The sequence below is a fragment of the Sebastes fasciatus genome, chromosome 21 (genome assembly GCF_043250625.1).
Source record: "Sebastes fasciatus isolate fSebFas1 chromosome 21, fSebFas1.pri, whole genome shotgun sequence".
Classification (NCBI taxonomy): Eukaryota; Metazoa; Chordata; class Actinopteri; order Perciformes; family Sebastidae; genus Sebastes; species Sebastes fasciatus.
The window spans coordinates 6,461,704-6,479,330 of NC_133815.1; the positions used below are offsets into that span (position 1 = coordinate 6,461,704).

Below are 17,627 nucleotides of genomic sequence, written 5' to 3' on the forward strand. Positions count from 1 at the left end.
CATGAGCAACAACGCTCAGTAATATCAAATTTAGAGCAACCCTAGCAACCATCTATCACCCATCAGTACACCCTGACTTTCAAATTCAACAGATAATTTGTACATTTCTCCCCACTAGTGCCTGATAAATTATGGCACAGAGCCTATGACAATACTGAAACAAAGTAATTCCCCAACAATCAAACCGGCCCCCAGGACATAGCAACAGCCCTGGCCCATGACAGCATCATCAGCAGGAAAATGTACAGCAAATCTGTAATTACTCAGCTGAAGCAGACAGATTGCTTACTCAATGCCAGTGATAGCTGAGCTGTGAGGTCCCCCCTAGGTGTAGCTAGGAGCTGCTCTGCTGTAAAGCGAGGAGCTGTTAGTGACGGAGGCCGCTGTCCTCATCCACCCGGCGAGAAGACGTGCTGCATTCAAATGCTCTCCATATAGTCTTAAAGTGGTGCAGTCATAAAATGAGCTGCTGTAGCCACGAGCTAGTTTTAACATGATAATATAGTTTGTGTGCGTCTGTGCTTTTGTGTGGAAACCTCCTTCATACTCAACTGAAGAGAAATGTTCCAGAAGACTTTAAAGAGCTGCTTGGTAGTTAGTTAACTAGTTAGCAAGTCAATTACTTAGTTAGTAACTTGACTAACAGCCTGTTCTCATGAAAAGGCTTATGAATGACATGATAATACATTAAGCATTTAGCATGCAATAAGAATGCCTTTCTTGCTTTTGGCATGTCATTTGTACGCCATGTAGTCTGCACTGACCGCAATGTAAACGCATCCGTGTAAGTTTGCTACGTTCAGAGCTAATAATACATTTTGGATGTTCGGTTTTAAAGAAATCACACTTCTTTATGTGAATTTATGACATGTGAAATGTGTTTTTTACATGATATTGCATGTGAAGTTGTTGATGTGATTTCTTGCATTTCATCTGTGAAGTATCCGAAAATCAGGGGTGTCGATACCATGCAGATTTGTCACATGTTATAAAACATTATTATGAAGTAAGGAGTGGGTACAAAATTTGGTTTGGCATTTTATGACATGATCAATACAAAAAAAGCCGAAAAACACAATGAAATTCATGTTTGAAATGTGTGAAATCTTAAAAACATGAATGTTTTTCAGATATTTCGTAAACACTATGTGTCTTTATTGTGTTTATTTATTAGTAGAAACACAATAAAAACCAAAAATCACATGTGCTATACAGGTATGTGACTTTATGACATGTGCATATGTGTTTTACATATGATATATTTCTTACATGTCACCCGTGAAATATCTGAAAATAAAACGCCAAAGTCATGCAAAATCATAATGTTCAGTTCACATGATAAACATGTGAGTTTGTGTCTCCTGAATGACAGACAAGAAGTGCTTGTATTCATTTTTATCTTTCCACTTTCTATTAAAGGCAGCGTGGGCGATCTTGAGATACTAGCAAGAGTACACTGGATTTTTAAAAATGATCCAGCAGAAGAAACAAGCCGAGTGTTGCCAACTCTTTTCCAAAGAAAGTAGCTAGTAGCAACAGCTCCAAAAGTCCTTAAATCTAGAGAGAAAGTTGCCAAGAAGCCAACACTGACAGTCGCTTCAAGCAAAGCTCTCTGCAAAGCCACTCCCCCATTATTATCATTACGAACATACAGGCTGAGTGTGCGCAGGCCGTTCAGTCGTTACACTCGGGCCGAATTAAATGATTACACGTGTTTATTACAGTCCTGCGACAGCCAGAGATACCGGATTTTTTTTAAATTTTTCGTCAGAGCATTTGATTTGTTGATTGCTGTCGGGATATAAAGAGAATTTCAACTAATATAACAAAAAATGTGTCTAAAAATCTTTACCAACCCTGCCTTTAAATCCCATTTAAATACAGCCTTCTGTTTAGGCAACACTGAAGTGCACCAGTGGGATTGCACCTTCAGACTGAATAATGAAGGCAAGCAAAATGGAAATTTCATGATGAAATTTACACCCAAAAACACACTCAGAGCAAAGGGAAGGAGAGAGGTTGACATTTGAATGCAAAACCCAGTTTGAATTACAACTAGGTGTCGGCTGTCTGTTAGCAGACAGTCTGGGTGGACTCCTAACCTGTCAGATGTGCGCTCCACCATCACCCCTGATTCCTAATTAATTAAAATGCTCCTGTTGAGTACTGTATGTCCGGCCGTAGCAGCGAACAGTTGGCTGCACTAACTGCGTGTGCCTCCCTGTAAAGCTTTGTTAAAAATCTTAGGCCGCCCACTGGCTGTCACGCCCATTGGCTTATTCACAGCTGTGACAAAGATGAAATAATAACATTTGCCAGTTGGGGCCGGGGTTGACTCTGTGGCTCCGTAGCACAGATTAACAGGGAGTGCAGGGATGGAATAACCTGCCATTTTTCAGGCCTAATTAAGGCCGTCTCGTGGCACTGGCTCTCTCCAGAGATGCCACTTGTTACGGATCATCGGTGCGTCTGTCTTCTGCCATAATATTAATTGATATTATGATGGGGTGGAGGGGGCAGGGGCAGTGGGGATGGCAGGGAAGGGCGGGGGGCACGTTGTACAATCACTTCAGTGTAACCATTACATACATGAGTGGACTTGGCATCCTGCTGCCCCCAATCTGCTCCCCTGCTCCTCCCTGTAGCATCCCTGAGGAGGCTGAGCATCCTCCAGAGGTTCATGGATGTTGGATAGTCAAGAACAGGGGGGTTTCAAACTGTGACGGGCGGAAGGAGACATGGAGGGAGAGACGTGAGGCAAAGATACTGTGTGAGGTGAAAGAGACGTTCTAAATATGTTCTAAAGACGAGAGTTTTGCATCACAGTTTGAGTCATAACTCTGTCAAATCTTAATCATAGACTGTATATATAGATGGACGACTCATCTCCTCTCCCTCCCAGCCGAACCAATGACAAGCCGAGCGCGGCCGCAGCTTGTCAGCGGGAGAGTCTCAAAGCTGTCAATCATGACGTCTCAACTCCTTTTTATAGCATCAAATAACTAATTAAAACCGAACCTATCAAAAAAATGAACTCCTGAACAAACATCAGCGTGATAAGAACTACCTAAAATGACAGAAACCATCTTTGGGAAAAATGTATTTGACGTATACTTTGACGTTTAAATTGACCCATTCGCTAACATTGATTTATGATCTAAACCGCAGCCAGCCACCAGGGGGCGATCCAGATGTTTTGGCTTCACTTTTGGAGAGCTGTCATGTCGTTATATACATATCATATCATATATATATATATATATATCATATCTTTATATACAGTTTATGATCTGAACACACAGACATCATACACATATTTTTTTAAATCCAGTGAATTATCTTCCATAAATTACCTTATGAATAAAAATAATAGAAAAAAGACACACCTTAAAACTCCCGAACTTGTCTGAGAATTATTTATTATTTTTTAAGTTTTCTTCAGCATCAAAGTAATCCAGTGATAGTTGTCTGTACATCCATGGGTACTCTGCAAATAGGAAATGCTAATAGCTAATTCGGCATAATTTTAATGGTGCCATTATGCCAAAATATCAACAAATATCGGCGTAAAGTATTCTGTATTTCCAAAACTTAGAGCATCAGTATTCCACAAATAAAACTGAGACAAAGAATAATCATAGCAGTTACAAATTACCCATTAATATTGACATATTTATTTAGGGCTGTCAAAGTTAACGCGATAATAACGTGTTAACTGACACTCTCCTCTATCCCTGCACATACATATATATCTGTCGTGTGTTGAAAAACTGTGGAAATACAGACAAGAAAGACTTTGAAAAGGGTCAAGAACAAAAAAAGAGAAAGAAACTACTTTACTTCCCACCTCTTTAACTGCTGCCTCGGCTGTCAACATCAATCAAGCAAACAACAAGAAATGTCTTCACGCCTCCAGTCTTCATCCAAATTATCAGTTTATTATGAGTGTTGCATCAAGGTGGGAGATGAAAACAGATATGTCAAGGCGCAAAGGGACGTGGAAAAGATTAGCGTGTGGCAGCGCGCCGTCTGTTCTATAAAAAGACGGAACATGGAGAAAATTTAATCTCACATCTCACCAGGAGATCACTTTAGCCTCAGCAGTTTCTGCTTGTCAGGATCGGGCCAACAAAACGTGCGTTAACGACGAATCTCAGCGAATGATTCAGATAATCGATGTGAAATGAGAGAGACGGCTCATAAAAAGAACGGAAAGAGATTGAAAGATGACATTTGTTGAATGGTACATATTGATTGTGAGTGTGTGTGTGTGTGTGTGATGACAGCAGGGTGGGATGTGTGAGTGCACAAAAGTTACGGGTGTCTCATGGGTGATGTTTGGGGCGTCGATGTCATAGGAAGGGTGTGAAAGACGCAGGGCCACCTCTTCCTTCGTCAAAACAACGCCCCCTCCCCCTCCTGGTGACAGCTGCCTTGTCGCCATGGCAACGACTGCCACCTATTTGATGCGATGCTTATTTATACTCTTAGTTCAACTTTTCATGTGGCTGGCTTGATTTTGACGTGTGACTCAGAACTCCGGTCGACTTATCTGATAATTACACTTTTAAGACGATATATAGCGCTTATAGATAGACTCTAGATTTTGAGAGAAGTTAAAGGAGTAGATTTTAAATTGCTGCGCAGTGTTTACTCCGCTTGTGTCGAAGAGGGGGGAATTGTTATTAGAAGCTCGTTATCTCTCAGATTTTTCACACCCGAAAGCCTCTCAGTCCGGCCATGCTACATTAGCTGACATTTCTTTCCTCATTACAAAGGCCATGTTTCCCGACAGTCGTGAGAGTCGGCTCACAGATGCTTTGTGTCACACGTGCAATGAATTATGGTCGTTGTAGTTCACTAATATACCTCAGGTGTTTGGGAGGATTAAATCCTGATCGTTTGAACTGCACACCGCTGAGAACACACACACATTGTTAGTTGGCAGGGTTTTATTGGTGGAAGTCCTGAGTGAACAGGTTCAGCTCAATCATCCAGGTGGTGCGATGTCTGGAGAAATGTGGGTCCAATTTACTACACTGAAGTCTTCAATAAAAAAAACACAAACTCAGTATTTGGCTTTGCATTAAAGACAGAAGTGGTTTTTTTTATTGTGGTTGAAGCTCGAATCTGGGACTCGCTATCGTTGGAAGAATGATGATATCAGTATAAAACCGTAAGCTTCATACCAATACCTTGGAGTGGAGACTATACGTAAACAGTCCTTGAAAATATTTCTTTTTCATACAACAAAATATGTTCATTGCATTAATTTTAAATAGAGAACTCTGCCTAATTAAAATATCTTAAGTTGGAAAAATGTTTATTTATCTGTTTTAGGTTAGGAAATTTCTAATTAATGAAAAAATAAACAAGATCAAGAAAGTACTCTTTTTATGTCAATTCTCGATACTTGGCTTAGATAGATAGATAGATAGATAGATAGATAGATAGATAGATAGATAGATAGATAGATAGATAGATAGATAGATAGATAGATAGATGTACTTTATTGATCACAAATTGGGAAATTATTGTATTACATTAGCAGGTTATCCAGTCAATGCACAGGAACCGTAAATAAAATGTATGATAATATCTATAGAATACACAATATAAAGAATATATTAGAATACACTATAAATATACCAGACTACTACAACTTAGTATGTAAAATATAAACATAGAATAACATACTGTATACATTAGCAAAGTGTGCAAGTTACAAGTTGTTTGACCTTGTCTTTTCAAGCCAATTCAGTACAAACGTGTTGAGATTCGATATCCAACGATTTTAGGATAATGTACAGCGAGCCGGTGATTGTTGTGAAAGAAACCCAGAGAGGGCGATGCTGCACCCCGACACGACGACCGATGATCCACTAGCTGTACATTATCCAGCTTATTACACGGCTACTTACTTAAGAAATCAATAATTTGACACAAAAACGGTCCCCCAGAGTCCGACATCAGAACTGCGCCCATAGCAACGGTCTGTTATACATAGCAATGGTCTGTTATACATAGCAACGGTCTGTTATAAAGAAATAACAGACCACAGAACACCGTGATTAACCAATCAGAATCGAGTATTCAACAATGCCATGTAATAAAATATATTAAACTACTCATTGCATTAGTGAGCTGAATTTGAACTGAAGTTATAGATTTTTTTTTATTTCTGTTCCAGGTTATGAAATAAGATAAAGAATCTGTCCAAGTATTCAATACCCAATTTGACAAGTTTTAATACTCAATGCTACGAACACATTTCGTTTGGTACTCAAAAAGTATTGAGGTTCAATAACTAACCCGTTTTTTCATTTAATAAAATATACCATAACTAAATGAAATATAGGCAAAGTTAAAGAAGTTTTTTTTTTATTTTAGATCAGGAAATATCTTAACTAAGAATACATGAACAAGACTAAGAATCAAACATTTTCACTGTGGTCCAAAAACTATCCCGCTTGCAACAGCGAACAAAATGAGGCACGCACTGACGAGTTATAGCTCGACGAGTTATAGATCAGCTGCACATTCATATAAAACATGAAGATTCATTTATAGAAGATGTGTGGACATTTTTGCCTATTTTAATACAAGGAAAATCAAAGGGTTGGCAAGCATGGCAGGCATATGTTATTTATATTTTTATTACATTTTTATTAAATATTATTATTATTTTTTTTTTAAATCAGGCTAATTTATATCATATATAACATATCCTTTATTCGTAAATCATTTTTAATAGATTATCAGTGTGTTTTCTTGCCAGATTTGATCGCGGCTCGCGGAAAAAATAGATCAGACAGACGGCGAAACTATCGCTGCAGATGGCGAGCTGGCCACGGCGCAACGTGACGCTGGAACGTGTGTGTGTTTGTTAGTGTGTTGGTGTGTTGGTGTGTCCAGCTGTGTTGCTCTCAGAGTGAATTAAAGAGCAGGTGAGAGAGTAGCCAAATGAGTATTGAAAAGGTTCAGAATCAATGCGTCAGCTGATCGGCTTTATAGAGACCACCGATCAAACTATTTAGAACGAATATCGTCCGATAACGATCGGAGCACACTTACTATCGGCTGATACGTCATTATCGGATTTCTTAAACTCCCACGTATCGATATCAGTATCTGCCTAAAAAATCCAGTATTGTAGACAGTGCTTCGTTTTAGGAGGTTAAAAATGTTGTGAATCGCTGTTTTAGGACACTATTTATACCACAGAAAAGTTTTTTTGCCTGTATTGAGGTTTTCAACACACAGCAGATAACTATTATATTTAAGATGAAAGTTGAAAATTGAATGACAGTCACTGCAAGTTGACAATCTTTGCAGTACAAATGAATGTGTATGGAAATGTGTGTGCATGCCTCTGTTGTTTGCACATTCTCCTACTCCTCCTCCTCCTCCTGCAAAGCGACAAACAGAGACACCTTTGTCCTTTTCTATCCTTTTTGATCTGCCGTGCAGCCATGTGTAAACTCAAAAAACCTTTAATTCTGTGATTCATAGACCTCCTCAGTCTTGCCTTGCGACAGGCACCAGTCTGCCGCTGCCGTTAATGTCTTTCAGCCAGAATTTATGTCTACATCCATGCCTCTCTCCTCCTGTCTGCTACTCAACCCATTAGAGAATTCCCCACCAAAGGTTCTCAGGAACGCCTTGCATCAGAGCCCCACTAATGAAAGGCATTATACATTACAAAGTGTTTGATTTAAGGATGATTTACAGTCCTTTCCCTCAGCAGAGGGGAATGGAAAACCTTCCTAGAGATAAGCTCCGAATCCATCTGCAATATTCAAAGGACATCAAAGGGTTCAAATTGTGTATAGGATTCATCGTCGGTGTAAGAACCACAAAGAGAGGTTTCTATCAGATGTGAAATTTCCATAACAGAGTGAGAGGCCCGTGAGTTATTATGATCCCAGAATCAATGGCAGCTTTCATGATATGCAGCCGAGCATGCACACACTGCATGTTTAGGTGCTCGGCGGTTGTGTCACTGATGCGGTGTTGACACAAACATCAATTCCGTCTGTATACAGATATCCCAAATGTTCTTGAACTGGAGCAGATAACCTCTTTGCATTCCTGCTCCCTGTATAAATTCCCCCTTGCGCTGCATATACCAAACAGAAAAAACAGCACATTTTGTGATTACTTTTGCTGATGAAAGAGCAACTATTTTAATTTTGTTAAGAAACAAGAGTAAAATATTCATGAATTTTCACCCCGCCTGCCAGTTTTAATAATTGGCAGGATGTCGTTTACCACCTACACCAACCCCTAATACCTGACAGCTTGTAACCAGCAGCATTTAATCACAGCTGACAACTGATAATCCATGTCTCAGCACTGATGGATCATTGGCTTTTATTTTTTCTTCTTCTTCCTCGCCCTTTTTTATTTATTTATTTTTTCATAATTTTGTTTTTGTCTTGATGTTTGACGCAGAGCTGTTTGGGGCTGGGAAATGTGCTAATTTAGTGTGAATTGCTTTTAAGAAAACTCTTGGATGCCGTCCACGGGTGTGAGTTGTCACAGGGTTGAGTTTCTAGATTGCCTACAAAGGATTCAGGAGGCTTGATCTAAATTTATAAGGACACTGCTGCAGTAACTCCCACTTTGATGGCCGCCGCGGTGGCTATCATTTGTCGTCCATATGGCATGTTTGTGTGTGATATGCTCCTCCTGAACAGCATGTACCGAGTGAGATTTGTCTTCTTTTCTCCTTCTTACTGCAGCTAAGTGCTGCTGCACAGAAGAAATTAAAGCGTCGTGGGTTTTTCTTTTGCTCAAAAGAGATAACTTGATTTTCAGATACCCCGTTTGTATGAATAAAACAAATCATTACAGCACATGCTGGTGGGTGTAAATAAATTGGTTTATTTGGTAATTTGATTTCCTGCATTATTTATAGATGTCAACACAGCTATATAATAAAAGGGAAGAAGATTCTGTTTAGTCCCGGGTTCACAGGCAAAATAAAGTGGGCCGAAACAAATAGCGTTGGCTTGTTTAACTCACGGATATGAATGCTTGTCGCGCATCGCCTCGAGCAAGAGCATTTCTTATCATGAGTCATTTTCATACTTGTAATAATGAAGTAACATTCATTTGTGGGGACTTCAATATAGACCTGCTAAATCCTAACAAACACAAAATGACAGACGAATTTATTAACACAATGTATAGTATGAGTTTATATCCACTGATCACCAAACCAAGCAGAATAACAGCACACTGTGCAACTCTAATCGACAATATATTTACAAATTACATGGAAAGTAGCTTAGTGAGCGGGCTGCTGATGAATGACATCAGTGACCATTTGCCAGTTTTTGTGATCCATGACTGTGATTGTGGAAAAGAGAAGGAGGACCATAAAATCAAATATAGGAGATTGAGAACAGAAGAATCCATAAATGCATTCAGAACCGAATTGCTATCACAAAACTGGAAAACCCTCTATGAAGGAAATGATGTTGATACAGCATATGAAACATTTCTAAATATATTTAAGTCATTATATGACAAAAACTGTCCAATAAAACAAGATAACACTAGGAATAATAACACAAACAGACCATGGATCACAAAGGGACTGCAAAATGCCTGTAAAAAAAAGAATACTCTATATAGACAATTCATAAAATGTAAAACTAAAGAGGCAGAACATAAATATAAGAAATACAAAAATAAATTAACTAATATTATGAGGATATGCAAGAAGGAATATTATACCAAATTACTAGAAAATAACAAAAACAATATAAAAGGCATATGGAATATATTAAACAGTATTATTAGAAACCGTTCGACTAGCTCAAGTTACCCTGAATATTTTATTGATAATGATAGGTCTTTAAATGATATGAATGATGTGGTTAATGGGTTTAATGAATTTTTTGTAAATGTGGGACCAAAGTTGGCAGGAAAAATTAATGACACGTCTCCAAAGGATGGGGAGGTTGTTGAAAGCAACATTGCAAGAAACTCAAACTCAATTTATCTCAAAGCTATAGACAGAAAAGAAATCATAGACATAGTTAACAAGTGCAAGAATAAAACATCTACTGATTTGAATGGAATCGATATGACGATAGTCAAGAAAGTCATTGACAGTATTGCAAACCCCCTAACCTACATTTGTAACTTATCATTCATAACTGGCACATTTCCACATAAAATGAAAACTGCTAAAGTTATTCCACTATATAAAACAGGGGACAAACATAATTTCACTAATTACAGGCCTGTATCTTTACTTTGCCAGTTCTCTAAAATATTGGAGAAACTGTTCATTGGAAGATTAGATAACTTCATTGACAAGCACCATTTACTGACAGACAGTCAATACGGGTTCAGAGCAAACAGATCAACAGCAATGGCATTAATGGAGCTAACAGAAGAAATAACCAGTTGTATTGATAACAAGAAGTATGCGGTAGGAGTATTTATAGATTTAAAAAAAGCATTTGACACCATTGATCATGATATATTATTCAATAAAATGGAAAGGTATGGTATAAGAGGGGTAGTGCTGAACTGGTTGAGAAGTTATATAGGAAACAGGCAGCAGTACGTGCAAATAGGGGACTACAAATCAACATGCTCAGGTATTACTTGTGGGGTCCCGCAGGGATCAGTATTGGGTCCAAAATTGTTTATTATGTATATAAATGACATAGGTAGGGTATCAAGGACACTGAATTTAGTTTTATTTGCAGATGACACAAATATTTTTTGTTCTGGGGAAAATCTGCAGCAGCTTTTGGAGGTGGCCACAACAGAAATCAGAAAATTGCAACGGTGGTTTGACAGAAATAAATTGTCATTAAATTTGGACAAAACTAAATTTATGTTATTTGGAAACCAAAAAATAGACATACCAGTACAAATGATAATAGATGATGTGACTATTGAAAGAGTATATGTAAATACATTTCTGGGTGTAATACTGGACCACAAAATCTGCTGGAAACCTCAGATAAATTATGTAAGAACAAAGCTGGCAAAGAGCATAGCAGTCTTAGGGAAAACAAGACACACACTGGATCATAAATCACTGCACATTCTGTATTCTTCACTTGTATCACCATATCTGAATTACTGTGTAGAAGTTTGGGGTAACACTTATAAAAGCAACTTACAACCATTATGCATACTACAGAAGAGAGCAATCAGGATAGTAAATAATGTGGGATATAGGGAACACACGAACACACTGTTTTTGAAGTCACATGCATTGAAATTTATGGATTTAGTCAAATTTAAAACCGCAATAATTATGTTTAAAGCAAGACATAATTCACTTCCGGGCAATATTCAAAAAATGTTTTGTGACAGGGAGGGGGGTTATAATTTAAGAGGAAAATCTAATTTTAAAAAGCATTTTGTTCGTACAAAAAAGAAGAGTATGTGTATTTCAGTTTGTGGGGTGGATTTGTGGAATGGGTTAGGTGATGGGTTGAAGGGGAGCACAAATATAAATCAATTTAAAAAGCTATACAAGAAAGATATTTTTGGGAGGTACATGGTTGAAGAAGAGTTGTGTTAAAGGTTGGTTATATACTTTTTAACTGCGGATGTATTTGTGGGTTGTAAATAAATGTGGGATGCTGTTCATATATTCAACTTGGGATGTAAATAAATCTGAGATAGTTTTTATATTATATTATCATTCTATGATATATGAGTTAATAGAGGAGAAGTGAGAAAGGGGTAGGGTAATATAAGTTTTTCTTCTACCTACTCCTTTTCGGACACTATAACTCTTGTTTTGTTTGTTATTATTTTGTATCTGTTTTTATTTATTATATGTTCGAAATAAAGTCTTTCATTCATTCAAGTATGCCTGACTTCACAGCATATGCGTTCATTTTGAACCGTAACAGCAGTCAGAGGACTGACCTGACATTGGATTTATTTATTATATGGTGGTCAGTGACGGATTAGATTAGAATAAGAAGAATGTATGTAAGATTCATTTACACTTTAATGGTCTTCTCAAGTGGAAGAGCACATTTTTGAGGTGTGATATCTGGTTAGTCAACCTGATTGAAAGATCTCTAGCACTTGGTTGTATATTAAAATGTATATAAAGTAATATTTCTCAGTTTGCAAAGCAGTTTTCAGAACCAGACCTTTTCACACCAGGATGTTAGCTGCAGAAAAATCACTGGGGGTGTCGATAAATATTGATACACTTGAGTAACGCAATATTATGTTTTGTGACACTGTATAGATTCTCAAAAACAAAAATACTTTTAATTAATTGTTTAATTGCAAAGATTCGTGGCAGACTGTGGTTCATTTTGTGTTGTGTTTAATCCCCCGACTGCTAGATAGCAGTGTTGTAATCTATCTTTATCCATTTGACTCTTCCACTCCAACGTAACAACGAAATCTGAGACAGGAAGTAGCATAAGGGCGCAAAAGTACCTTTTAAAAACTCAGTTTAATGCATATGGTGGTGTGTTCTTATTCTATGACAGTTTTCCTAAAATTAGATTAAAAAAAAAACACAATAAAGTATCAGTACAGTATCGTAATATATCGCAATATATAGAATCGTAACATATCGCCAGCTTCTTGCCAAAACACAGCTCTACTCAGTATGTGTCCTGTTTGTGGAGGAGTTTTCATAACTGATTCTACTTTTTAGTTACTAGTACTAGTACTTAGTTTAGTTTTACTGACTATGTAAATGCACATATCACCAAAAAGTCTGATGACTTTGTAATCATTTTTAAATAATGCTCTACCAGTCAGTAGAAATGTGCATTAATGGTGCTAACAATTCTGTACAAAACCTGAAAATTGCCTTTGAATACAACGTTTTGTTATTATAAACGGTTGTCAGTGTGATAAATTAGTTATTTCATTGTGTATTTGTTGTCGTTATTATAACTTTTTTGACTTTTTCAATGAAAATATGGCAACTACTGAGGTAAATCCAGGGTAATATGATTGGTAATGATTCAGTAAAGCTAATTTTACACACATTAACAGTTGAAATTGACAAACTTCACTCTGATTACTGGATGTGGTGCAACTCCTGACCAAAAGTTGTACCCCAATTATAATTAAAAGAGCCAGCAATGGCTTATAGAAAACCATAAAAAGTGGACCCATCACCCAAGAAACTATAATTTTTTGTTAATATGACTATTATTAAAGTTTCATGTTTATGTTCCATTTAAAATACTTTATTTTGGGTGTTTTAGATGTGGCTCTTGACCATATAAAGAAATGTGTGATTAAAAAATAACTTTTATTTCCCTAAAAATGGAGAAAAATTAATTCAGATTGTTAAAAGTCTACTTTTACTGTAACTTGACATCGCTATCGTTTGGTGGAGATGCACGTTTACCACAAAAGGACATCTCAACTATTTGTTAGAGGCTTATAATTGGTGGTACGTTGAAAAAAAATAAATCTTATTAGATTTTTCTTGTCATTGCCCAAAGGAACGATGTAATGCAAAAAAAAAAACTGATTGTTTTTTTTCTGGGTTGAACTATTATTTCACTAAATGGATGTTATGGTCTGAGGTGCGGGGACAGAGAGAATAGTCGCCGGACAATGATTTGCTTCGGAAGAAATCACTTCCCAAAAGAAAACACTTCATCCCTAAGAGGTTGCCAAGCTCTTGCCAAATAAGCACTTACTGCACTTGAAGAGATAAATGACACAAAACCACAGCCAAACATTATAAAACAAATCCTTTCCATCAATCACAATCCAGTTGATTTTCTCCAGTTCACTCACACCGTTGCTCGGCCTTTTAAGAAAGATTTATACCGGCGTATAAATAAATGTATGGCAGAGTGAAAAGTGATGCATATACGATGCTTTCCTTAAACTGATACCGTATCTTAATGCATGCACACATTAAAGAATTTACAGCATCAGTTAACACCTAATCAGCCGGAGAGATCGGATAAAGATCAGCGAGGTAACTAATCTTGAATGTCTTGTTGTCGTCCCTGTTGTCCTCAGGTGATCCAGACCATCAGCGCCGTCGATAAGGACGAACCTCTGAGCGGACACCGCTTTTATTTCGCCCTCGCTGCACCTGTTGTCGGCAACCTCAACTTCACCCTGCGAGATAACAAAGGTGCGACAACCATCTGTGTTACTCCTCAGAATTATCTGGTGTTAAAGTTATTTTGTGACTGTCTGTGATTTAAATGTAGATTTTGTTTTTCCATCTGGTACAAAACATTCACACAGAAATAAGCAAGTCCAAGGAATCTGCAAAAGTCTTTAAAAAACTGAATTAAATTGTATAAAAAGAAGACCTTAGAGAAGATATTAAAGTAAAATATTAAATGTTTTCTCCAGCCTGCTGATGGCAGCTGGTTGGTTTATCTTTTCAGTGGACCTTTGCAGTTTGCCATGTTATGATTTGAGCATATCCTTTATGCTAAATGCAGTACCTGTGAGGGTTTCTGGACAATATTTGTCGTTGTTTTGTGTTGTTAATTGATTTCTAATAATAAATATATACATATATTTGCATAAAGAAAGCATATTTGCCCACTCCAATGTTGATAAGAGTATTAAATACTTGATAAATCTCCCTTTAAGGTACATTATGAACAGATAAAAGATGGACTAACTATGGACAATCATGCAATTAACCGCGAATAAATATTTTAGTCGATTGACAGCTCTAAATATGACGCTTCAGCACTCTTAGATGGACAAAGAAAAGTCTTTTTAGTTGGTTTTTTAATACATTTCTGCACAAAATGAGGACTGTTGATTTTGTCCACCATCACTTACACTGAAACCTCATTAGGATGGGATCTTTTAATGGGCAGTATGAACATGAGGGGTGATTACAGCAAGAAAATGATGGGTATAAACTGCTGGGAATTACTGAAAAAATGTCCCTACTCGTTTTCCATCACACTTTGGGTACGATAGTGAAACTATTAAATTGTATTCTATGTGGTCTTGAGTTTAACTTGTTGCAGGAACCCTGAAGTCAGTCACCAATTTGAAAATTATACTAAACATCTACGTCCTTGTCAAAGCCCCACATGTCGAGATCAACCCTGTCGCATTCAACTGCTAAATCAAAAAACTCCCTTGGGAAGATTGCCAGTGGCCTTCAGAGTCTGTAAAGGGTGTTGGTCAAGTTAGGTACGGTCTATTTGCTGCTTACTTCCCTCGAATTGAGCCTGGCAGCAGTGCAATTGACACTTTGGCCATTGCTCACTCTGGCTCTCTATATCTGCCCCGCATCGGGACACAATCTACTCTGCAATCTGACTCAGGAGAAGAGAGTACAGAGTAACTGGTGCCCCCCGGCGTGCCCAGCCGTGCCAAATGAAACCATAATTCTGCCATGACAATGCCCTCACTACCCTTTTTTTGTAATTGTTCATCAAAGCTGAATGCAAAAACAAACTTTCTGCTGCAACTGGAGCACATCTGAGATTTGTGCCGTAATCCACGACAGCAGGTTCTCCGTGTACTAGATCACAGAATTACTTTCACCTTAACACAGGCTGAAAACTGCCTTTGTACCGTAATGATTTGCTCACCACCTACATGCAAAGCAGTGGGTGGATGAGGAAAATGAGCTGCTTATATAGGAAAACTTTGCTTATAGCTTTAAAAACACATGAGAATTGTGCCCGACTCCCGCTGCTTTAAAGCCATGTGCAGAGCTGATATACTCTCTGAGGTAAATGCCCCATGTTGAGTGTTTTGTTTGAGCTCAGTTAAGGTTGCAATGTTACATTTTCAGTGGTAGCAGCAGTAATCCGTGTGAGTGCAGACCCGTGTTACATGATGAACTGGATGTTTAATGGTAACCTCTCGGCAGATTAAGAGCAACCTGGCTGGGAGACGGTTTTTAATAGCTCTGTTGAATAAAGGTTCTCTGTGAACGTACAGTGTTTACCTTGACGTCAATATGTTGAGTATGTTTATGATTATGATTATGATTATGTTCGATTGTGTTTTTTTAACATTTAATTCCAACATTTTAACTTGGGCTGTCAATGTTAACGTGTTTTAACGCCACTAATTTCTTTAACTCATTACGCAACTTGCGATTTTTAATTAACCCTTTAAAATCCGAGAGGCGGACGCTGTAGCGGGCTCAGTTTTAAAACTAGTGTGAAGATTTAAAGCAAATTCGTTTTATTGCCAATCATTTCTTTAACGCATTAACGCAACTAGCTTTTAGCGGTTCTAGCGAAACTAGTGTGAATATACTGTTATCATATGAAACTATAAATCCTGGTACCAACCATGTCATACTAGCTTTTCACAAAGGAGGCTAAATAACTCTCCAAATTTAAGCTAAATTTTGGCGAGGAAAAACTGTCATAGCCATTTTCAAAGGAGTCCCTTGACCTCTGACCTCAAGATATGTAAATGAAAATGGGTTCTATGGGTACCCACGAGTCTCCCCTTTACAGACATGCCCACTTTATGATAATCACATGCAGTTTGGCGCAAGTCATAGTCAAGTCAGCACACTGACACACTGACAGCTGTTGTTGCCTGTTGGACTGCAGTTTGGCATGTTATGATTTGAGCATGTCTTTTATGTTAAATGCAGTACCTGTGAGGGTTTCTGGACAATATTTGTCATTGTTTTGTGTTGTTAATTGATTTCCAATAATAAATATATACATACATTTGTATAAAGCAGCATATTTGCCCACTCCCATGTTGATAAGAGTATTAAATACTTGACAAATCCCCCTTTAAGGTACATTTTGAACAGATAAAAATGTGCGATTCATTTGCGTTTAATCATGTGATTAATCGCGATTCAATATTTTAATGGATTGACTGCCCTAATATTAACACATGGCAACAACAGTATGGTTAAGGTCAGAGAGACATTGTGGTTATGGCAAATAAACCATAAGAAGTAAAGGAATAGTTCAACATTTTGGAAAACATGCTTATTTGCCAAATCAGTACCTCTCTCATCTGTCTGCTAAGTATGAAGCTGGAGCCAGGAGACAGTTAGGTTAGCACTTAGCTAAAAGATCTGAGTACTTTCACCACTGCTCAGCAGTCACATAAGGGAAACACACAGTACTCTTACCCTGTAGTTTAATGCCTTAACGTCTTATATTGAATAATAGACACGACCGAATGTTTCACATTTAGTACCAGAAAATATTGATTTAACAACACAAGTGTTTTGTTTTCAGCCCATCACAGTTGTTACCAAACTACTGTTTGTGTGTTTTCTTCACCCATGAGAACATTTCTGCTGATTTGACTAATGTGGCATTTACAAGAGAACCCATCTCTATATTCATTTTTACCTTGTTCTTAGACTCAAAGAGCAATCTGAATATCGCTCAGAAAAACAAAGGAGTTGTCCTTCAAGGCGAAATCTACATTTCAAGTGTGACGGCTCAATTTGAAAGTGCATTTCAATCTACTGAAGTAGTTGTCGTGAAACGGCTTCTTTTTTTTAGCTGCTGTAATGGCATATTGTTCTCCTCTGGCTGCCTCTTTCTCTCTCATACGCCGAGGTTTCATATACGATTTTTACCATCAAACCAAAGCTGTTATTAGCCAACAGGTGGTCAAAACCAGGGAGAGACGCCACAGTGTGTCATATAATGAATTGTGTT

The 17,627-nt window shown here is 37.6% G+C and overlaps 1 protein-coding gene across 1 annotated transcript in view; it reads left to right on the forward strand.

The window, feature by feature from the left end:
* The window catches only part of LOC141759508 (cadherin-7-like), a 115,319-nt gene that overhangs the window by 83,980 nt on the left and 13,712 nt on the right, over positions 1–17,627 (forward strand). Inside the window, exon 10 of the mRNA XM_074621637.1 lies at positions 14,005–14,122. Coding sequence (XP_074477738.1) covers positions 14,005–14,122 — 118 coding nt within the window. The remainder of the gene's footprint in view (positions 1–14,004; positions 14,123–17,627) is intronic.